Source organism: Pollicipes pollicipes, unplaced genomic scaffold (assembly GCF_011947565.3).
Source record: "Pollicipes pollicipes isolate AB1234 unplaced genomic scaffold, Ppol_2.1 Scaffold_4219;HRSCAF=4965_pilon_pilon_pilon, whole genome shotgun sequence".
Lineage (NCBI taxonomy): Eukaryota > Metazoa > Arthropoda > Thecostraca > Pollicipedomorpha > Pollicipedidae > Pollicipes > Pollicipes pollicipes.
Genome location: NW_023596448.1, coordinates 18,948,852 through 18,969,927, shown reverse-complemented (window position 1 = coordinate 18,969,927; position 21,076 = coordinate 18,948,852). Strand labels below are relative to the sequence as shown.

General features: G+C 53.0%; 1 protein-coding gene across 1 annotated transcript in view; it reads left to right on the top strand.

Moving 5' to 3' along the window:
* Window positions 1–5,178: 5,178 nt before the first annotated feature.
* Window positions 5,179–21,076, top strand: part of KdelR (ER lumen protein-retaining receptor) — a 37,194-nt gene continuing 21,296 nt past the window's right edge. Inside the window, exons 1-4 of the mRNA XM_037218279.1 lie at window positions 5,179–5,339; window positions 10,388–10,577; window positions 11,055–11,124; window positions 13,716–13,870. Of these exons, the coding sequence (XP_037074174.1) occupies window positions 5,249–5,339; window positions 10,388–10,577; window positions 11,055–11,124; window positions 13,716–13,870 (506 nt within the window). The 5' untranslated portion in view covers window positions 5,179–5,248. The remainder of the gene's footprint in view (window positions 5,340–10,387; window positions 10,578–11,054; window positions 11,125–13,715; window positions 13,871–21,076) is intronic.

Sequence of the window (21,076 nt, the reverse complement as noted above, 5' to 3'; positions counted from 1 at the left end):
GTTTTACCATCGACGGCTCCTGCCAAGAACTTGAAGATCAGTGTTAGGCATTGTTCCTGAGCTCCATAGGCATTTTCTCAGCTCTGTTCCGGGTGTGTAGCGCACAAAGTTAGTAAATAACTAGATTTCAGTCAACGGGCTGCACCAGATCGGATAAGGTGGTCTGTTGGTCTCTGGCAGAGTTCAGGTCAGGTCATTGGCCTTGCAAGGCCCATATGAGGCGATGGGACTACAGTTGTCATCTTGTTTTGGAGGTATGCTGGAAATGATAAAATGGAATTAATTGATTTGCCATTCTACATGCCAAGCCCGCCTTGCGGCATACTACGTAACGGATAACGAAGATTGAAGGTTGCAAGGACGATGCATGCAAATGGAGCATTATTATCACTATGTAGATGGGGCAAGCGAGTTCTTGGGGCCCCGATGAATCGAGTAAATCAAGCTCCTGGACGCGGTCCAGTAAGGTCAGTGGCTTTGAATAACCTTCTCTCACCGGCAGCTAGTCCCTGGTTGTTTTTTTTTTTTGCTAAATGGGATCAATAATATATCAGTCTTGCTTCACTTTGATCAAAGCACATTTTACAGAAATAAGTTACAAAAACTGTTCATCGGCATGAGCCGTGCGCAAGTTGAGCTACCTCTGGAATGGCACAGGATGACCTGCCACGGGCTGCCGATGCGCTACTTTATGAACGGGACACAGATGAAGTCCATTTTGTCTGCTTCTTAGTGTTTTTTTTTTATCGCCGATTTGCGAAGTTCTGGTACAGTATCTATATATTTTGTTATGACTTAACCCAACTGCAGGCCATTTTTGTGGCCTGGGAGATAATCCATTGGTAGAAAAACGGGTACCAGTGGAGAGTTTGCACGATAAATGTTCTTTGGGGTCTTAACCACATCGTTCTATCTCGCTCAGTTATTAGCTGACTCTGGGAGGGGGCGATTTGACGATTTCTATCGTATCGTAAAACGACATCGCATGTATCTGTATCTTTTTTTACGTGCCACCTGGAATTTTAGCCGTCAGCATTTAGTCACGTACATAGGTATAAATACATACCACAAATCTGGTACGGCGGCGTCACGTCACGCTCCCCCCCCCCCCCCCCCGCGTCGAAGGGCGAGTGTGTGTTATGAACGCCGCTGGGATTAAACAGTGGCCATCAAGGACGCATGCCTTCTCTAGTTGACTCTACGACTGTTACCGGATCGGCAGCCTTCTTATCGGAGGTGGATCCTGAAGCTTGCTCTCTACTTCGCCGACTCGTGGTTTGCTATGCACGCGAGATCAAAACGTTTGGGCAGTGAAATAGTCACTGTCTAATGTCATGAGACGATGAGCTTCGATTACGGGTATGAATTTTATGGTTTCACGGGTATGTAGGTACTTATTATGGCAAATTTTATGTTTTGCAGGTGTTGTAATCTCTGCTTTAAACGGGTGAAAAAGAGAACTGCATATATATGCCATCCTACCAATGGTGTGCTCAACAAATGGATCTTGTTAAAGTTTGCTATAGGATCTGGGAAATAATGACAATTAGTCCTCATTACCCCTGCCTCACTACCCCGCGACTGCAATGTCTCAACGGAGGCGTTCGGCAAGCTGCTACTGATACAAGCAATTTTTCAACATGAAGCGTGATTGAACTCAGTGTGCTTCTCATACAACAGGCAAGCGGCAATAAGACATGGGTGTTACTAGAAAATAATATTTCTGTCACGGGTTGTCATCAAATATTTTTAGAGAGATTCTTTTCCTGTGTGTTAGTAGCGACACAGTATCATAAACTAAATATCATATTCGTCGGTGGCTTTCCAATGACATTTTATCTTTCACCAAAGATCTTGTGGCGTCATGGACCCCTTTGGAGGATTATCTTTGCATTCTTTTCACGGGCATATACGCATGCGGAAATGAAAAGTGCAGGAGACAATATCCATGTAAATCAGAATGGTAAACGCCATGCATGTGTTAAGCAGGAGATGAACAGCCGGAACATTCGAGGCAGACTACGCTAAAACAGATTCGCCACAAGGCCAACTCCAGTCTAAACGGCACTGGCTTCTTCAATATCGTGCTTAATGGTGACATGATTACAATCCGAGGTTATATCATTCTAAGCAGGGGCCTGTCATGACTGCAGCCGCTCCAGACACGCTTCGACCGACCTGTGACGTCAGAAAAGCTATGGAGTAACTGCGCCGGGATTTCACTGTCGCCGTCCTTTGTGGCGTCCATCTGCTCACGCGGTATCAGCACACTACTTTCGATTTGGGCAGCGCCTGGATTTGTGCGATTGGATTCATTTGTCATCACCCCTGGCGCTGGAGCGTCGCATGAGCTGTCAAACCGGTATCCGGAACTAACGCTTTGTGCTCACTGAAGCCAGATCTCCATATAGAGAATGTTGTTATCAGCCTCACATAGTTTGTCTTAAGCCTGTGCACATTGGCCTTCGTCCTGCGAGCGTTGGGTGGTGGGGGCCGGCATCCGTATAATTTGCGTTGAACGAATAAACTAAAAGTTTGAATGCACGACACCGTAGACCCGAGAACCAAGCACCGACAACTGGCAGTTCATCACGGAGGCAGGCGATTTTGGCCCCGGTCGGTGGTGATGATTTGCACAGCACAGCTGCGCAATGAGCCGTCTTTTAACATTGCAGACCGCCGTCCCTGCGGGGTATTGACGATCACTTTTCAAAGGTCCACCACGTATGGCGTCAAACCAGGAGTGTATCTTGCTACACAGTTAGCGATGCAGCCCCCGGCCCCCCTCCGCCACCACTGATCAATTTGACGTTAGCCGCCTAAAACCTGGAGCAAGAAGATTAAGCTCGCGAAGGCTTTTAGGCTCTAAGAGATGAAGAGGGTAGTTTCAGTTACTTGCAGTGCAGACTCACAAAGTTCACATCAAACGGTGGTGACAATTGCCTGCATCGCGTGCACACCACTTGCTGCTTATTTTGCTATTGGAACCCAGTCAGAGGTGCAGGCAGGCAGCAAAGAGAGCCCGAGCCTCTCCCTCCCCACCCTCCCGGGACGGATCGCCAGAGGCCCGATCGAAGGGCCCAAAGAGCCAGCTGGAGGCTATTCAGGAACTCTAGCAATCATGACAGGGCCCTCAACCATCAGTCGCATGGTCTCTTGCGCCGATACAGGGTAGCCCGTGGGACGATACGAGCGGTCAGAGCTCACCATTATCAAGTCAGTTCTGTCTCAGTTTGGACCCTGGACGCTAATTTCTGAGACGGACTCACTTTTACCACTGAAGGCCTTTTTGGCTTACATTTCAGCTAGATAATGCAACAAGTGAACATAGAACAAACAATACTGGACTAACCGACATAAAATGGCAAAACCCAACGCATCTTATTTAAGGAGGGCCTTTTCACGAACATGGGACCTTTCCTCCAACCGATGCCCCCTCTCCCGTACTAAGACTGGTTGCACCTCTGCAGCTAACCGGACCAGTGTTTTGCTGTTATGCACGCGCCCCCGTTCGTTTATGCATGAGAATGCATGCGTGAAAAGTTAGAAGATGCCCCATGGATGAGAAACTAGAAGAAATTAGCGTGAGCAGACCTGATGGACCTGGTTGGACCTGGTTGGACCTGATGGACCTGATGGACCTGGTTGGACCAGGCCTGCAGCCAGTCTTGCTTAAAGCAAGGCTGATCACATAAAATGCAGCAACTTAGCTGGGCCAATGCTGAATACATGGGATGCATATATCCCGGCGCCGGTGATGGTAACTAGGCGCTGAATGATCCGAATGAGCTTTCATCATGACCAGCCGTGTGATGAATCTTATCTTGACCGAAGTGCGCATAGCATAAACACTCCTTAAGTCTATTTACATGCTGCTGAAATGCTCCAGCTGGCTCATCCATTCTCTAACATACCCAAGATGTTTCGAACCACTCCGGTACCGTGTCTTGAAATCCTGAAAATTTGTTTGGAAATCCTCACCCAACCACATTGATTTTAACCTTGCTTTACGGCAGGGTCTAAAAACTGGCATGCGGAGCAGACACGCTCGGTCTCCGAAACAGCGCATCTGATCGCCTCGAAACCCTCACCTATCGATTTCGTGCAATGATGTGAGTAATAGGGAGGCAGTATTAAGACCTGATCTGACGTCAGGTCTTATCATTGCCTATATAATATATCAGGTCTTAATATTGCCTAAGACACATAAAAACGCGAGGGAAAAATTTAACGTGTAAAAGTCGACAACCTAGATCTCAAAGCTTACCACACCGGCCGCTGTAAAAACTTTACCACTGGATGTATCATACCAGATTCCCTCTAACAGTGGAAATTCGGCGACCCTAGGTCAGGTCAAAAGTCGTCAACTTTAACAAACTCCAAAATTCTCGCTTGCAAAAAACTCAGTTCCCAGAATCTAACGAAAAGATTGCTGCAAAACCTTCAGCATTGGATCATCACCATCATAATAAATGCTCCGCGCCAGAAGCTTCATCAGCTTGTTTCAATTGCGTCCAGTGTACTTGAAGAAAGATCAGGAAGAGTTCGTTCTGGTTCACGCGCCCGCGCCATTTTGAATTAATTTGCCGCTGAAAAGAGATAATGCCATTACCAAGATACCTAGTTGGCATTGGAACAAGCCTTTTATTTTGGCACCACTGGTTTTCGGCTGTAATATGAATCATCCCCTCTAACAAATGCCCCAGCTGTCTTCCCTAAGCCTAACCTAGAATGCATGTATTTTTATCACGATATCGCCTAGACAGGGACAACCGTTTCCTGGCGTGCTTCGGGATGCTCGTTTTTCGAGATTGGGGTAGGCTACCCCAATCTTGCCATAAACCCCGGGTAGGGGCACAATCTCTTTGTACCCGGATATGTAGTTTCCTGTTCGCTTGTGGGGCCTTCTTGAGCCGTCCCCAGGCCAAAATCCGGGGAGGAACCCGTTTGTTGACTATTTAGGCGTAAGTTATGGTTTTTTTCATTGCTCATCCTCCACCAACGCTTATAAAAAACTAAATTCCTGCCTGCGTCCTTTCGTTATCAGTCTTGACCCATGCGTTGGTTATAACTCGACTGTCCTGGAGATGCGTTATCATTAAAACACAGCATTTTGCAGAAAACCGTACTACTTGTGAAAGCAACGCCATCTAGCAGTGAGTTCTTGCAAATCTAGGGCCACGTCAATTTCGTCTTCCTGGCGCCGGCTAGCTCTGTTACATTCGGGGTTAAAGCCTAAAGCCGTACAATGAATATTTTTCGACTTGCTGGCGACCTGTCCCATCTTTTAGCTATCATCATTTTGCTGTTGAAAATATGGAAAACAAGATCATGCGCAGGTAAGGGATGTAATTTCCATACGGCCTCAACCGCTGCGATTGCCTCAAGTTGGTTATGAGGGAATAATGTCTGTCTCGCATGCTTTGTGTTGTTGATAATTCACGTCATAATCACTTCGGCTCTAACATCTTCGTAAATATTCTTGGGTTGTTATGAGTTCAGTATATAGAAGGTATAAAACAATGGATGCAGCTAATGGATTGTTAATATTGTGCCAAGAATGCTTTTGCAGTTTGTTTATTGAACATCATTTTTTGTGTCAAATGTGATGATGATGGTTTCAGGCTGCTCCTCTGCAGGCTCAGCATATGTATGACAAGCCTGATATCAGTGCCAAAACTAGAATGTGGAGTCAGCTAGCTGATCATTGTGATAGTGTTCTTGCACTTTGTGTTGTTGGCTCTCAATTTGCTTTCCATGTAGTTTTACCTATCTGCATTCTGCTGTAGTTGGTACATGAGGCAGGAGGTAAATTATGAATTGCCTGAAAATGCACATATAGACATTGAGAGAGATGCCACAAGCTGTACTGAATGAAAACTAATAAGACACTGTGTAGTGCGGAAGGAATGAAGTGATGACTGATAGCAGATACACTGTTCAAAGGTTTTGAAGTTAAGAAGCTTAGGTTGTCCATACCAAAAGTTTTAAATACCACTTATGCTTGGCATGTCTCATTCATTTGAGTGTAGCAGGCAGGTACCTGCAGGTATAGGTAGCTTTGGTGTGCTAAGTCGCATAACCATATAAGCTTGTTAAAAAGTTACTTGTTTTTAATATTGACTCATGATTCCAGTGCATAGTAATGCATTATGACTATTTAGTATTTGGTGATTATGATTGAAACCTTGCAAATATATATTGGTGGTGGTTGGCTTCAATCAGTGAATGAATTTATAAACACTTCTGAAGTGTTCATGTTCTCCTTGGGTTAGACCATTGCATGCAGCTTTGGATTTTGTTTCCAGAAATTGCAGCATCAGCCACTTCCCTATAAATGATTGGTGCACCTGCAGCTCAGACTGCTCTGAGATCGGGTGCAGGGCTGTAGCTGGTACATTTGCCCTGCACCATGTACCCAGTCTCAGGTCTTTGTCTGCTCGTTTGTTGAGATGCAGCTGAAATATGTGAGAGGCCCAAAACAAGATAAGCTATGTTTTGCACATAAGAGTCGGTGATGTTCTTTAGTCTGAAGGCATTTTTTTGTGAATGTATGTCCTATTTTTGAACAAATATGGAAGGTCAAAATGAAGAGACATTGCAACATTGCATTTGGTCATGCCTGATTTCATCCCTGATTGGATTGGATGCAAACATACTTTTTGGATATGACCCAGCTCATTGTGGCAAATAGCATTGGGTTGTGATCAACATTTATAAATATGTCAGCTTCATGAAGGGGTATAAACTGTGCTGGCCCACTTAGGTTCAGGTTTTTGCCATAGTTTAGGTAATGTTAGACTGGTTAGTAGCATTGTCTGCATTACATTGGTGGTCATTAGGCAGTGCAAAGTAAAAACATTTTAATCTCAGCTTCATTCCCATCTCAAAACATAAGTGTTACTGGTTGCTGTCATGGTTGTGGGAATGTGCTTTAGACTGCAGGACAAAAGCATTTAGGGCATGGAGGGTCAGTCATTTGATGGGGCTCATGGTTGGAAGAAAGCAATACAATTTTTTCTGTTAAAGGACTATTATTGAAATAGCAAAAACAAAATTTGGCAAATTGGAGGGCTTTTTCTGCAGCTCTCCCCTCCCCTTTCCTACATCCACAGACAAACCTAAACCTATGATCACAATTACTTTTGGTGACCTCCAAAACCTGCTTCCATCAGCAAACTGGCTTCTGTTGCTGTCACCAATTGGTGATGTCCCAGGCAGATCAAGATCAGTGTCTGGACATTTTATGGTGAATGTGCCAGCTCAGTCTAACTAACCAGCTTTGGTCAAATCATGGATGGGGTCAGATCTAGTTGTATTTCAAATCTAACCAGGAATCATCCCGCCAGAGTTGTTTTAAAGTGTCTTAGTTGCATTCTAAGTCATCAGTGTCAGTCATCTGAGTTACTGCTTTCTTCGCTTAGCCTGGGCAGATGGAAGCTCATGAGGTTGAGAGGCTTCATTTAGAATCAATCCAAGTTCATTGTACAATGTGTGCAAAACTGTGGCCTTTGCATTGCATTTAGACTAATGAAGCTGAAGTAGTACAAATTATGTATGCTGACTAGCTTCAGCTTGAGACAGTACAATAATTTCTTTGTGATCCATTCTCTTCATTTGATTAGTTGAAATATGCTGTGATGGAATCCTGATATGTTGGCATAGTGCTGATAATGTGGTCCATGCTGCTCTGGATCACAAATGCACACATCACCACTGGGTAGGGCTTACATGAAATGTGTGTACTTGAAATTTATAATAAAAATCATGAGCTGTTTTTAAATAAGCAGTGGCTTTGGCAGCCTTTAAATGCATCCTTAGAATACACAAATAAATTTTCCTTTTGAATACTGGCATTATGGGTGAACCTGTCCTGCGACATTTCCTGCAGGCCAGGCTGTCTTTGTTCCTTGAAGCTGTTCCATTCCAACTGCAGAGAGCTCACTCTGAAAGCATTTGGCCTTCTGACAACCGCACACCGAGTTCGTCGTCTCGTGTGAAGGCGCGTGTCCTGAGGGCCCGGTCCGCACCGCAGCAGCGGCGGCGGCGGCGGCTGGACGGCCGGCGCTGGCTCGCGGCGGGCCGGGTCGGCCGGTCCGAGTGTGCGCCGTCTTCCGGGGCGGAGCGGGGCGCGGGCAGGGGCGGTGCGGGCCGGGCCGGAGATCGTCGGACCGACCGTGGCGCTCGGTCTGCCGTTGAGTCGCACGCGTCTTGCCAGGCACCTGTGGGCGGGCCTCCGACACGTTGGCTGGGGGAGGAGGAAGGGTAGGAGAGCCTGATACAACCTGATCCAACCTGACCTGAACCTGATCTAACCCCGGTCATCTGCCGCACACCGGATTCGCTCTCATCATCGGAGTTGGATCAGATCAGTGATCAGTGATCAGATCAGTGGAGCAATGCTGCATGGATCACTAACAGCGGCGACAACCCACGATTTCTTTGTTTCATTGCGGCGATTGCCATGCCGATTTCGGCCGTCTGACATTGTTGCTGCCTTAAGTTGGAACGCCTTCACAATGTTGTCATCTCGGCTGGATCCCGCCTGCCGATGGCATGGCTTGGGGTGATCTCAAGTCCACTGGGCATGACTGCTCGTTGAACCACCGTGGGTCGCGTGATCATGCGTCTTGCCTGCGAAAAAAGACGTGGCCAGTGGGGCTTGTTTTTGTTAGGGGCAGCTGCGGGCGCCGGACGGAGCCGGGCACTGGACCGAGAGAGGAGATAGGGGGGAGGGGGCACCGCCGCGGCGCGCTGGCGCCGGGGCCGGGGCGTGCCCTCGGCGCCTCCAGCTTGACCTGGGTCTTGTGCGACGCTCGTGCCCTGCTGGAGTCGGGCCGCCGTGTCCGACAGATAGGCCGCGCACCCACCTCGCACTGACCCGCGCTGCTCGTCATTGCCCTAATTTGTTAACCGCTCCGAGCCTGATCCGTGCGATCTTCTCCGCCGCGTGCTGTCGGCGTCCGCTGCGACCGGACCGGACCGACCCCGGCCGCCCTCCGTGCGCGGGTGGCCAGGGCCCTTCCCCACGTGCCGTTCTCCCATGTGAAGGCTGCAAGTTCCGCACTGGAAACCCCGGCGCTTGTCGCCAGGCTTTTCGTCTGTCGGTCTGGAACAACTGATATTGCGCTGAACTCGAGACTCGACCGCCAGCGGGATATGTCGGCGGTAGAAGTAGCCATTGTGGCTAATATTTCGTAATATTTAATATTTTTATATTTATAGTGACCTATTTTACTACTAATATTTAATGAAATATACCAATATTTCAAGTGACCGGTACATTCAGGCATCATGCCACTTTTCAGGACACTCCACAATAAAAACAGAAATGAAGACAACGATCACATTGCATTAGATCATAACACCCAGCACACAAAATGAAAACATCTCCAAGAGCGGTATACGCATGCGTCAAGGCGTGCACGAGTTTCACGTATCATTTGACCTGGCAGCCGATCGTCTGTGATGCGTGGCCGTGGCTCCGTTCAGTCGGCGAAGGTGCCGCATTGATCGGGAGTGGTCGCCTCCTCCGCCTGACGCGAGCCGTCTGGCAGCCGCCAGTCGGCTGCGCGACGGTGGGCCGCGCTGGGAGGTCTCACAGGCGCGCGGGAGCGCAACGCCGGCCATCGTCCCTCCTCGCTGAGAGGCGCGCTGTGGCCGCCGGCTCGGGCCGGCTCGGTTCATGTGGTTATGCCGGGTGCGAGGGCGGTGGGGTTGGTTTGGTCGATGTAAAATTGATGCAGCTTGCACGTTTTGGTTTCCTTATCTTTTTTGGTTAAATATGTGTTATGAGAACTCTGTGCGTATGCAGTCTGGGCAGGACAGCTGAGATGAAAAGAGGGCCATTGCAGTGTCCGGTGTGTGTCTGTGCAGAGGACAGGTAATCGAGTCCGAGCGTTATCATGCGCACGGATCCGACTGCTTGTCGAGTGCATAAGTAAGGAGCCTCAATGAAGCTCATTCTTCTTGATGGTATGAACCAAAATGTGTGAGCTTATCATGTCTCCCAGCGGACGTCCCTATGACATCCGCCTCTCTTTCTCAGCAGATGCCTCCAATGACGCGTATGTCGTCGAGCGACGGCAGATATCGTTCTTTGGCGCCTGTGCGTGCGTCAGCAGATACCCTTCATGGCATACTGTCTGTCGGCAGGCACCCCTCATGACATTCCGTTCGTCAGCAGACACCCCTCATGACATGCCGTTCATCAGCAGGCACCCCTCATGACATTCCGTTCGTCAGCAGACACCCCTCATGACATGCCGTTCGTCAGCAGACACCCTTCATGACATACTGCTCGTCAGCAGACACCCCTCATCCCTCAACCCTCACTGTTCGTCAGTCGGCGACATGTCTCGTGACGTAGCGTGCCGTGTGTCGGCAGGCATCTCGGGCCGGTCGCAAGTGCTGTTTCTGGTGACGTACGTGGCGCGGTACCTGGACCTGCTGACCAACTTCGTGTCCGTCTACAACACGACCATGAAGGTGGTCTTCATCGCCGCCTCGGCCGCCACCGTCTACCTCATGTTCTTCAAGTTCAAGGCCACCTATGATCACAACCATGACACGCTGCGGTCAGTGCCACCTGCTCGTGCCCCCCACCCCTGCTTCAGGGTGGGGCCGGCGCGGGAGCCTTCCGACCGGGTGAAGTCGACGGAGCCTTTCGTACGCTGCCCCTTCTACTCGACGCCACCTGAAAGCTCTAGCAGCTTATCTTCACCCCGGCTGTTGGCACCATCTGCGAGCTATCGTATAGGGAGGGAGGGAGGGAGGGAAAGCTGTTTCGCCCCACAGCGCCACCTGCGGGCTAAAGCAGTCTAAAGCAGTAAAGCAGGCTCAGTCTGAACTGGCCGACGCTGCCGGACGTTTACTTTGTTGTCGGCCCACCCTGCCGTGCTGGTGCTTCACGAGGCTTGCGCGTGCTCGTCGACGGCCCCTGCGCCGCGCTCGTCGCACGGCGTCTGACGGGGCGCCGCTCCCGAGGCGGCGTCGGGGCGCGCGCGCAGCGAGTGTGGCCAACGAGTGTGACCGGTGCCATCCGCCGCCCGCAGGGTGGAGCTCCTGCTGGTGCCCACCGTGCTGCTGTCGCTGGTCGTCAACCACGAGTTCGCCCCGCTCGAGGTCAGTGACTCCGCGAAGAGCCGGGGAGCCGGCGCCGGCCCCCCGGGGCAGTGGGTTGGCGCGGTACGTCGCGGCGCTGGGTGCCGTCGCAATCGGCGCTTGGGAGGGGTCATGGGCGTCTTTGAATGACGCTGGGCGCAGTGATGCTGCTGGCAGGGCTTCGCCAACGTATTTCTGTCCTCGCGGGATGTCCTTACGCTCCCCGATGGAGCTGAGCCCGACCGGTCCTGGCGAGGCCGGTCCGTTGCATAGTGGTCGGACGACACACGGTATGGGGCAGGCAGATGTGCTCACCCCAGTCGTTTTGTGCAGGGACTTGGTTTGTGTTGGTAGTGTCAGGTGACGTGAGCTGGCTGCTGGTGTTTCTCACCCTCGTGCCAATGTGCAGAGAGGCTTGTGAGATATCCAGGATATGCATATATGCAGCTTTTGAGAAGTGGTTATGGGGGTGAAGATCATCATGACGGCAGGCTAGAATCGATGTTTTGGGATTGGGGGGCTCATTTTGCTGGGTGGTCCCGCTCCGCCATCAAGAAGGATCGGCGGCCGGGCGATAGCAGCCGATGCTTCTGCCGGAAACAGCGTCGGTCTTCGTGTTCTTGTTTACGGAAGCAGGTTACAGTGAGTGCTTTGTTTCGCGTGGGTGAATTTCAGTGCACTGTGATGATGATTTCTGAGGTTTTTGTGCGCCCCGACAGTTGCGGCCATTTGGCGCTTAGTACACAGTTGCACTCACCAAACGGGTAGACAATATGGCAGGTGCCTCGCACCGGGTCGGCCATAGCGGAAATGGATGTCACATTCAAAGGTCATCGCAAAACTCCTCTGCTTTGAATGAATGGGACTAGCTGTCACTTGCAGTGACTCCAAAAGTGTATTGAGCCACACACGGCACGAAATGAGCCGTTTTCTATTGTAGCTCGGCTCAAAAGCCGGTCGGGTAAACTGCAATATCATGCTTCGATAAAGAGGTGCGTTGGTTAATAGCCAATCAGAGCAGGTATTCAATAAACTAACCGTACTCTGCATTGGAGCCAGGCTTTTGCTGATGACTGAATGGGATTGGTCGCGTGAACCCAACGCTTAGTACGTGTTTGCTGCTATGCATTGGAGCGTTTTGATTAACATATTGCGAGACAGCATATAGGATGGAAGTGTGATAAATAGTTTTGAGGAGTGGATACCGGCCGCGTTCACGGCCGGCAGCGGGTAGCGGTCCTCAGATCATTATGACGTGTGTGGGCGTCGGCGCCGGACCCGCAGGGGCGCGCCTGATTGCCGGATGTGTCGTCTGTCGGCGCGCAGCGTCCGGGGGAAGCACCTGACGCATGGCAATGGGCGTCACGCGGCGCGGCGTCCCTGGATCGCGCGACGTCACGAGGCGCCAGCCGTTCGGGTCAGGTCGAGAGGCGGGCGACGTCAATGCAGGCTCAGCCGCCGAGCGCGGCGCGAGGCGCCAACGACGGCGCCGGTGTCCGTTGAACGCCAGCACGGCGCGAGGCGCCAGCGACGGCACCGGTGTCCGTTGAACGCCGGCGCGGCGTGCGCGGACCCCAGCCCGACGAGCCGCGGGGTGTGCGCGGCTGGCGTCCCCCGCCCGCCGCGCGTGGCGCCGGCCACGAACGGTCTGCTCTGCGAGCATGCGTGGGCGCGACTGCGATGCAGTACCGATCGAGGCCGGCGCCTGGGACGCGCCGGCAGTGACGTCGGGATCCGTGATGGCGCGGTGGACGTGGTGCCCGCGGGGTGCCCCGGTCTCGGGAACTCGTAGCACGTCGTGTCGACGCTCGCCGCCGGGGACTTCTCCCTCCTTTTCTGCCCCCCCCCCCCCCCTCCCCCGCTTTCTTTCCTGCGCCGTTCCAGCGTGCGTGTTTTGGAAGGTAGAACGATTACAGGAAGATGATGAATGTATTACTTTCCCTCTGACGTTATCCCTGTTTTTACCAGCTGGACGCGATTGCCGTACTCTCTCTCTCTGACCTTATCCCTTTCTTTATCCGCCGGACGCAATTGCCGTCCAGCCATGATGGCAGTTCCGACAAGCGTGCTTATTGCCTGTTTCCAGCAGCGACCAATATCTGGTAAATTGGCTTCTTTGGCGTATAAATTCAATATCGGATTGGGGCCGCGAGTGACCCGGGAAAGCGCTTCTCTGCCGCAACCATTTCTGAGATTTGTTGTCGAACATTCATGTTGTGAATGTGCTACGGTGTGCAACATTTCAATGCATTCCGTGTCGTTCACGCAATCCGGCGAAATAGCTGCACGGTGCCGGGGCAGCCGCCAGACGGCGTTCGTATTCCGCCGAGTATCTCCCCGTCATTTCGCGCACAAAACTAGCCACAGAATAACTGCAATTCACGCACAGTGAAGGTCTTTCACCGTCAGTGAAGTCGTTTATTGGGTGCCACGTGACTACGCATCTGTGGCACCTGAGAGCCCAAATAGTCAATAAACAAGCGCGAGTTTAGAAGACAGCTGCGTGACCGGCACTGCCCGGTCTTCCCCCCCCCCCCTCGCTGCACGTGCGCCTGCTCCGCCCGAGCGTCCGCCGCCGCGCCCGCTGACGCCGCCGCGCCGTCGCCCGCCAGATTCTGTGGACGTTCAGCATCTACCTGGAGTCGGTGGCCATCCTGCCGCAGCTGTTCATGGTCTCGAAGACGGGCGAGGCTGAGACCATCACCAGCCACTACCTGTTCGCGCTGGGCTCGTACCGGGCCCTCTACATCCTCAACTGGATCTACCGGTGAGTGGCCGCGCTCCTGAACGCGGCTCGTGCTGGGCCGCGCGGCTGGTGTCCGACCGCTGGACGAGGGAGCGCTCTGGGCTAGGCACCACACCTCAGCTGGCTCTGCGGGTGTGAGCGGGAGAGGGGCTCAGCTCGCGTCGCGGGAAGCCCGCCAGATTGCCGGACTGTTCAGGACGGCTGGCGTTCGGCCATCTCGTCATCAGGCCGCGACGCCGCAGCCGCCGCGGCTCCGCCCCGCCCTGGCGTTGTGCCCCGTGCTGGAGCGCACGTCACGCCACCTAAACGGGCTGCGGGGCTGGAGCTGGAGCCCGGTGCGGCCGTGGCTTGGCCAGACGGTGGCCCCCTCCCCTGCCGCAGAGGGCAGCACAATCGGCCGCCCGGGCAGGCCCGGTCCAGCGACCGGGGAGGGGAGAGGGGTAGACGTGTAGCCATCCAGCGGCCTGAGGGTAGGGTAGGAGTTAAGCCGTCCAGTGGCCGGGGGTTAGAGCTGGGGCGTATTGGTCCAGCGGTCCAGCGCTCGTAGTCCCGTCCAGTAGCAGGTCTTTTCCAGCCACGAAGTGCGTCAGGGGATTCCTCGCGCCGTGCTGCCTTACAGAACGTGCCTTGGAGTGTCTCCTGGGGATCATCATGAAAACTCTCGTGGACAGGAATGCCCCGCGAAAGGTCTTACGTTTCTCTCAGAGTGGGACACGAGTTCATGTCTGAGTGACTCGCCTCGCAATGCGTTCAGCGCCTGTCGGCGTGACGTGGTGGCCGTCGTGTCCTCCCTGTTCTCGATGCCCATGCCCATGCCGAAGAGCTGGCTTCTCGGCCGGCCCGGCGAACTTGTCCATCCTGCGAGCAGGGTACGGCGCCCGCTGACCTGGGTCGCAGCGGACCGACCCGCTGACTGGCTAACCCAGGCCGAGAGGGCCGCCCGCTGAACTACGTCGCAGCGGACCGACCCGCCGGCCGGCTGGCCGAGACCGAGAGGGCCGCGCGCTGAAACACGCGAGTGGACCGACCCGCCGGCCGGCTGGCCGAGACCGAGAGGGCCGCGCGCGAACGGACGCCGTCTCAGGTCCGGCCGGCTGGCCGAGACCGAGAGGGCCGCGCGCTGACAGACGCCGTCTCAGGTCCGGCCGGCTCTGCTGGCGTGGTGTCGGGCTTTCTGACCAGCATGCGCCGGACGCGCGAGGAAGCGGCCCCGGAACGGCGCCTGTTTGGCGCGCCTATCACGGTCTGGCGCGACTGGTCGAGAAAGAGACGAGCTGAAACAGGGGCGGCACTACAACGTGCAGCAGCGCGCCAGAGCATGGCGGGAAAACGTCCGTTGAACTGAAGTAGCTTCACTGGGGTCAAGGCCCGTCGCATCAAACTGTCGTACGTCAGGCACGACACCCATGCACCCTTGCACCCGTCGGGCACGCTGACTCAGAACCATTCCTGCGAAACAAAACGTCATAACGTCAGCGTTTAAACAAGTTGCTGGCGGTGCTGCTCCTAGTCGTCTCTCCTTCCCCCTCCCCTCTCTCCGCTTCCGCCTTGGGCGTCGCGGCGCGTGGGCGGCGCCGGCCGACGGGGGCGGGCCGGAGTGCAGCGAGCGTCGATCGGCCGCTGGCTGAGCAACGAGGTCGTCGGTCGGTCCCACGAACTCCGCCGACGAGGGGGGAGGGGGCGGCGTCCCACGCGGGCGTGGGTCGGGGCGTACGGGTCAGTCGCGGGGTCACGCGGCGCGTGTCGGCCCGTCTGGAGCGCCTCCCCCACACGGGGCCGCCGCGCCGGGCAGATCTGGTGCCGTCTTGTATGGCCTGGTTCGGTCTGGTCCGATGGGACTGACTCTCCCAGCACACACACGAGCTTGAGAAAATCGCTCAACAAAATTAACGGAATCCAAATAAAACGTGATATGCGGCTGTCAGACCAGCTCAGGACTAATAAAGTTTCGTCTATGGCTACGCTTCGAGCTGCTCCACTCCGTCTGTTTTAGTGCGATTTGTCTGGACTGACTCGACCCTCCCCAGCTGATCCGGCTGGCGCCGCTCTGGTCTCTGTGGCGTTATCTGGTCGGCTCGTCTGGTCGGCCTCGCATCTCATGTGGTCTTTTACGGCGTCGTCTGTGTTAGTCCCTGTCCACCTCCCTGTCGCAACGGTGGTCTGACGTCACACCGTGCATCTGCGTCACTTCCACGCCTGTTAGCGGTCCTCATATCTTAGTGAGAAGACGATCATCTCATCACTTCCCGGTGAGCAGATGGATGACGCGACATCATGCTACACCGCGCTACACGCGCTCGCCGTCGCAAGCCTTCCGCCCGCGCCCACTGCTCCGTCATTCGTCGACGCACCCACCGCTGTCCGGCTCGTCTCGGCGCGCTGCCTGGAACGCTCCCGGGCGCATCAGCAGCTCATCTTCCGCGCCATTGTCGCGCGCGCCCGCCCGCCGCGCGGAGGACGGACGAGCGAGGCGGAGACAGGGCGCGGCGGGGCGGGGCGCGGCGGGGCGGACAGTCGTCGCCCCCGGGCGTGTCTTCCGCGTCGGCGGAATTGTGTGCCGACGGAAATCCCTTCCCGTGAGGGGATCATCCGTTCAGGAAAGGATTTCGTTCGAATTATCGGTGGTCAGCTGTAAAAAAAAAACTGGCTGTCGCATGCAGTTCCGCTCAAGGCCATTTCAGCCTTGTTTGGTGTCGCCGCCTTTCCACTGGTTTTTAGCTATTGCTCAAGACGACCCAAGTCCGAGATTGAAAAGGAAAGGGAAAGAAGGTGAAGTTGACACCGTGCTGCTAAAAGTACTCTAATTATTGAGGTCCTTAAGTGGCTAGCAGCATAGAAATGCTCGCGTAATTTAACCTTGTTAGGTGCTTGATCTATGCAGACAGCAGGCGCCAGCAGTGTTTGGTGTTATCTTTCCGTCACAAGGCTAGATTCATTTACATCTGGGGCAGGCTCCATGCTTCCAAAAACCATATGGAGATAACACGGTCATTTTATATAGCTCTGACTTGTTCTCATCTTAATTTGTGAATTGCTCTCGAAATTCTTGCAGAGAATGTCTCTTTCATTAAAAAATCATCGTCTGCCATCGTGCTGACCATCGTTTCATAATCAATCATCAAATCAAAGTTTCTTTCATTAAGTGAATACCTAAAGGCCCCAGAATTGTTTTTGCAGGCGTTTCTACAATTAGGATGTTGGTTGCTTGTCAGTTTAATTTGCGTAAGAAAGGTAATCTAAAAATTCCTGCATGATGCGAAAGATCAACAAGTATAGTTCATTGCAGTCAGCTCGGAATGTGAACTATTTTTAATGATAGGACCAAAATTGCCCAACGATGGTTCCAAAACATCAAGAAAGCAAATGTGAACACCGGATGAAAATAGCCGTTATCAGTACTCTGCTTAATCTAGGTTTGTTACTTCATGTGAAAGAAAACAGTGCATAAATTAAGTAACACCAAACACAAAGGCACGTGCTGCTCGGAGGACATGTCTGTGGTGCATATCATTACCTGTTTTTGTACTGGTGAGTAGATATGTTACCTTGGTGTTTTTTTTGTGATGGGTGTCTGTGCAAGCCATGAGGTATGCAATTCAACTGTTGTCATGATGAATAATTTGTTAGGAATTTTGAGGTAGGATTGCTGTCGTCATGACACAGCTCTCTGGTTGGTTCACATATTATGACCTTTCGACTGTGCGAACACACCTGTTTGTGTCGCCTAGCCATCAGTCCATATCAGCCCAATGCTGTTGACTGCAGAGATATCAAATTATTTCAACCCTGGTATGTCAAGAAAGCAAATATCTGCAATGTGACTTGCCAGTCCATGCCAAGTGTGAATGGCAATGCTGCCCTCAGGTACTGATGCTGCATTGGATGAGGAAGGACAACATAATTCCACAATTTTTGCCACTAACTGTGTAGCATTCAGAGGTCATTTCTGTAGCTTAGCCTATTGTTGCAAGCTGCTCATAAATGCATCAGGGTGGGAGTAGATAGTTTGTTTCTGGGGCGGGGCAAAGTACATGATATGATGCCGGGTGGCCCATCTGATCAGAGTGCGGTAAGTTTGTGAGTGTCATTGGCCAATGCAAGACAATGCTGATTTCCTACTAGCCCTTGCATGTCAGCGAATATTCGGTGTCACAGACTCCAGGTGTATCTTAAATGTCATCCTAAACAACGTTATTCAGAACAACAAGCCATGATTTACATTGCGGAATGGGAAGCAGTAGCCTTGCTTGCACTTGTTGGAGTTCTTGTCATGTATGGACGGTCTAACACATGTTACTTAGACATCATATATGCCATTGCCATAAAACAGCTTATGGTCTTATTTACCAGTTCACTTCCTTGTCATTCTTGATTACCTGTGATTGGAGAAACTGTTTTTAGCATAGATATATGCTGGAATATCTGTAAATCAGTTTTTCCTGTTTTTTTTTGTTGTTGTTGCCAATTTCTGTGATCGTGCTCCTTGCAATGCATAATGCGCCATCCATACGCAGAGTACCGGCTTCCCCTTTTTTTCTTCTTTTTTGTTGTTCAGTTCGCTTCAAAAGCGTAGTTTTCGCCCATAACCCGTTCCTTGATTCGAAGTAAGCGGGATCGAACTATCGACCGTCAATTCGACGTGATGCCGCTCCCGCCCATGTAAACACACCTCTGCGAGAGGTTTAACGTCGCATGATCCGTTCCAATCTTAATTCGAATTACCTTGGGCTGCCCATGTAAACAGTGTAACAGGATCGGCACGACTGCCGCCATACGGAGCGCCGCAAAGCTCGGGGCCGTCGGCCCGGAACGCCGACCGAGCAGCGTCCTTGTGCACCGGGCTGCTCAGGGCCGTGCACCGCGCTGCACGGGACCGTGCACCGCCCAGCGTCCAGCGACGCGTCATTGTCGTCATCGGGGTGTTACGGCGCACTCAGCTGCCGATCCTGTGTGGCGTCGCTTGCCTCCCACCGTGGCAAGAAAGGCGGGCACCGCCCAGCGACGCGCGGTCGCACCGCGTGCTACTGCCTCACCGCCCGGGGTGGCGGTGCACGGCTGCACTCTCCGGGCCGGGGGCACGCTCCGTGCACGCATACGCGTCACGACAGGCAGCCAATCAGCTCACGGCGCCGCCAGCTGACTGGGCAGCTATTGTCCAGAGCCCCCGGCCGGCACCACCTTCACGCGCTCCCGGCACACCCGGTGGCCGCCGGCGATCGAGTGACGAATGAAGTCACGAATGACGTCACGAATGAAGTCACGGATAAAGTCACGAATAAAGTCACAAATGAAATAACGAATGAAGTCTCAAATGAAGTCATTCTGAAAAAGCTCGAAGCGTAGCCATAGACGTAACTTTATTGGTCCTGGGCTGGTCTGACAGCCGCATATGACATTTGTTTTGGATTCTGTCAATTTTGTTAGGCGCTGTTCTAAAGCTTGTGTGTGTGTGTGCTGGGACAGCGGTTTCTGAGATACGGCGCGTGCCTGAAGGTGCGGTAGCTGTTGCTGTGGTGTTTTGCTGCTCCCGCCTTGGCCTGCAGCCGTAAGTGCACTTCGTCTCCGCTTGGAGCTTTCGGAACTGGCGCCTCTAGAGATGGTCAAGAGTGCTTATGTGCTCTGAAAGTGGGATCCGGCAGGTAATATTTTGTTAAGCTTTAGAAAGAGGCTTTCTGGGGCTATTTCTAGATCTAGAGTAGGAAAGTGGAGAAAGGCATCCTAAGGTATGAAGCGCTTTGCAACAAACATGGCGTCTGCACTGACGACAGGACTAGCGTTCCCGACAACTGGTTTTCATTGGAGATTGGTCAACCAGCGATCGCTATAAGAACTATGTTGAATACCAAAGCGGGCGGCCGATAGTCAGTGCATGGACTTCGGTGCATCTCTGTGCCAAACCGCGGCGCGCCGTTGTCCATTCCCGAGAGCAGGGGCGACATGCGCACTGGTGGGCTGACCGGCGGGAGACACTGAATCCATGCAATAGATGTTAACCTAAAATATACTAACGGGGCCCTGGTGCCCCGTTTCCTTATAACTGGGAACGGGATCTCAATGATGGGAGAGTGAGTGGAATGGGCGTGGCGGTGGGCGTGCATTGGAGTAAAAGGGCTACAGCGGGCCGCTCGTGGCTCCGGATACGGCAAACAACGGCTGGGCTCGTGCTCATCGAGGCGAGTCACGTGCGTGTGGTTAGCTCCTCTGACGCCGGGCTTCGTTTCTGCTGCGATGTCAACAGCACTTGTCATTTTCCTTGTGGTATGTCGCATTCGGTAAAAAGAGCCGGGCGTGGCAGACAAGATGGCCGCGAGAGGCCCAGGCCAGGGGGCATCCGTCATGAAACCCCATATGTCCTAGCTTCGTAGCGTATCTCTCAAAAGCTGTATTTTTGCCATCAACAAGACTGAGAATCCAGACTAGAGACGCAGGTTTTAAACCCGTCAACCCGCCAAGCTTGACCCGGCGAGAAGCCGCGGGCTCCTGACCCGGCTGTGGGACAGATTCGGCGGGTTGTGCAATAACCTGTCCTGGATGATACGGGGTCATACGGGATAATGTTATCAGCCGTGATCCTGTACGTCTCCGTGAGATCCACACCGAATAATCGTAATATTAGTCGCGTTTTATGCTCGTTTCTGACACCACCTATTTCGGTGCGACTGAACGCGACGTAGGGTCAACACACTTCACAACGTCTTCATCCGGGCATCGCACTGTATCGCAGACCCAAAGAAAATTAATGCTTTGCCTCAGTGCAGCGGGGCGTCTGGATCTCGAAAACGCGGCCTCCTGCCTAGATGGACGTGAGTTGTGTGTCTTGCGGTTTTTTGTGGCAATGGACGGTCACCTTTAACAAGCGCGCCCAGGCGTCCTGAAAAGCATCGCTTCGCCAGCAGCTTCGGAGCAGCAAAGCCACCGTCGTGGTTCCCCAGCTTGAGATCCCTTCCCAAGCGAACTTCTCCCGGAAAAGGCTTTGTCAGCATGAACTCGTGACAATTGGGGCGGCGCCGGCCGGCCGCACGCACCCGATTTCTTGATATCGTCCTCCGTTGTGTCGCCTGCCGCGGCCGTACGTGGCCACCATGGTCAGCTCCCGGAAGGATGGCGACGCGGTGTAAGTGAATTCCTCGCACAATGGCGGTGTGTCTGCGGCGGTGGGTGGCGAGTGGTGGTGGCATAGCTACGAGGTGTTACAGTACACCCTCTACGTTCTTCTAGCCCGTGAGA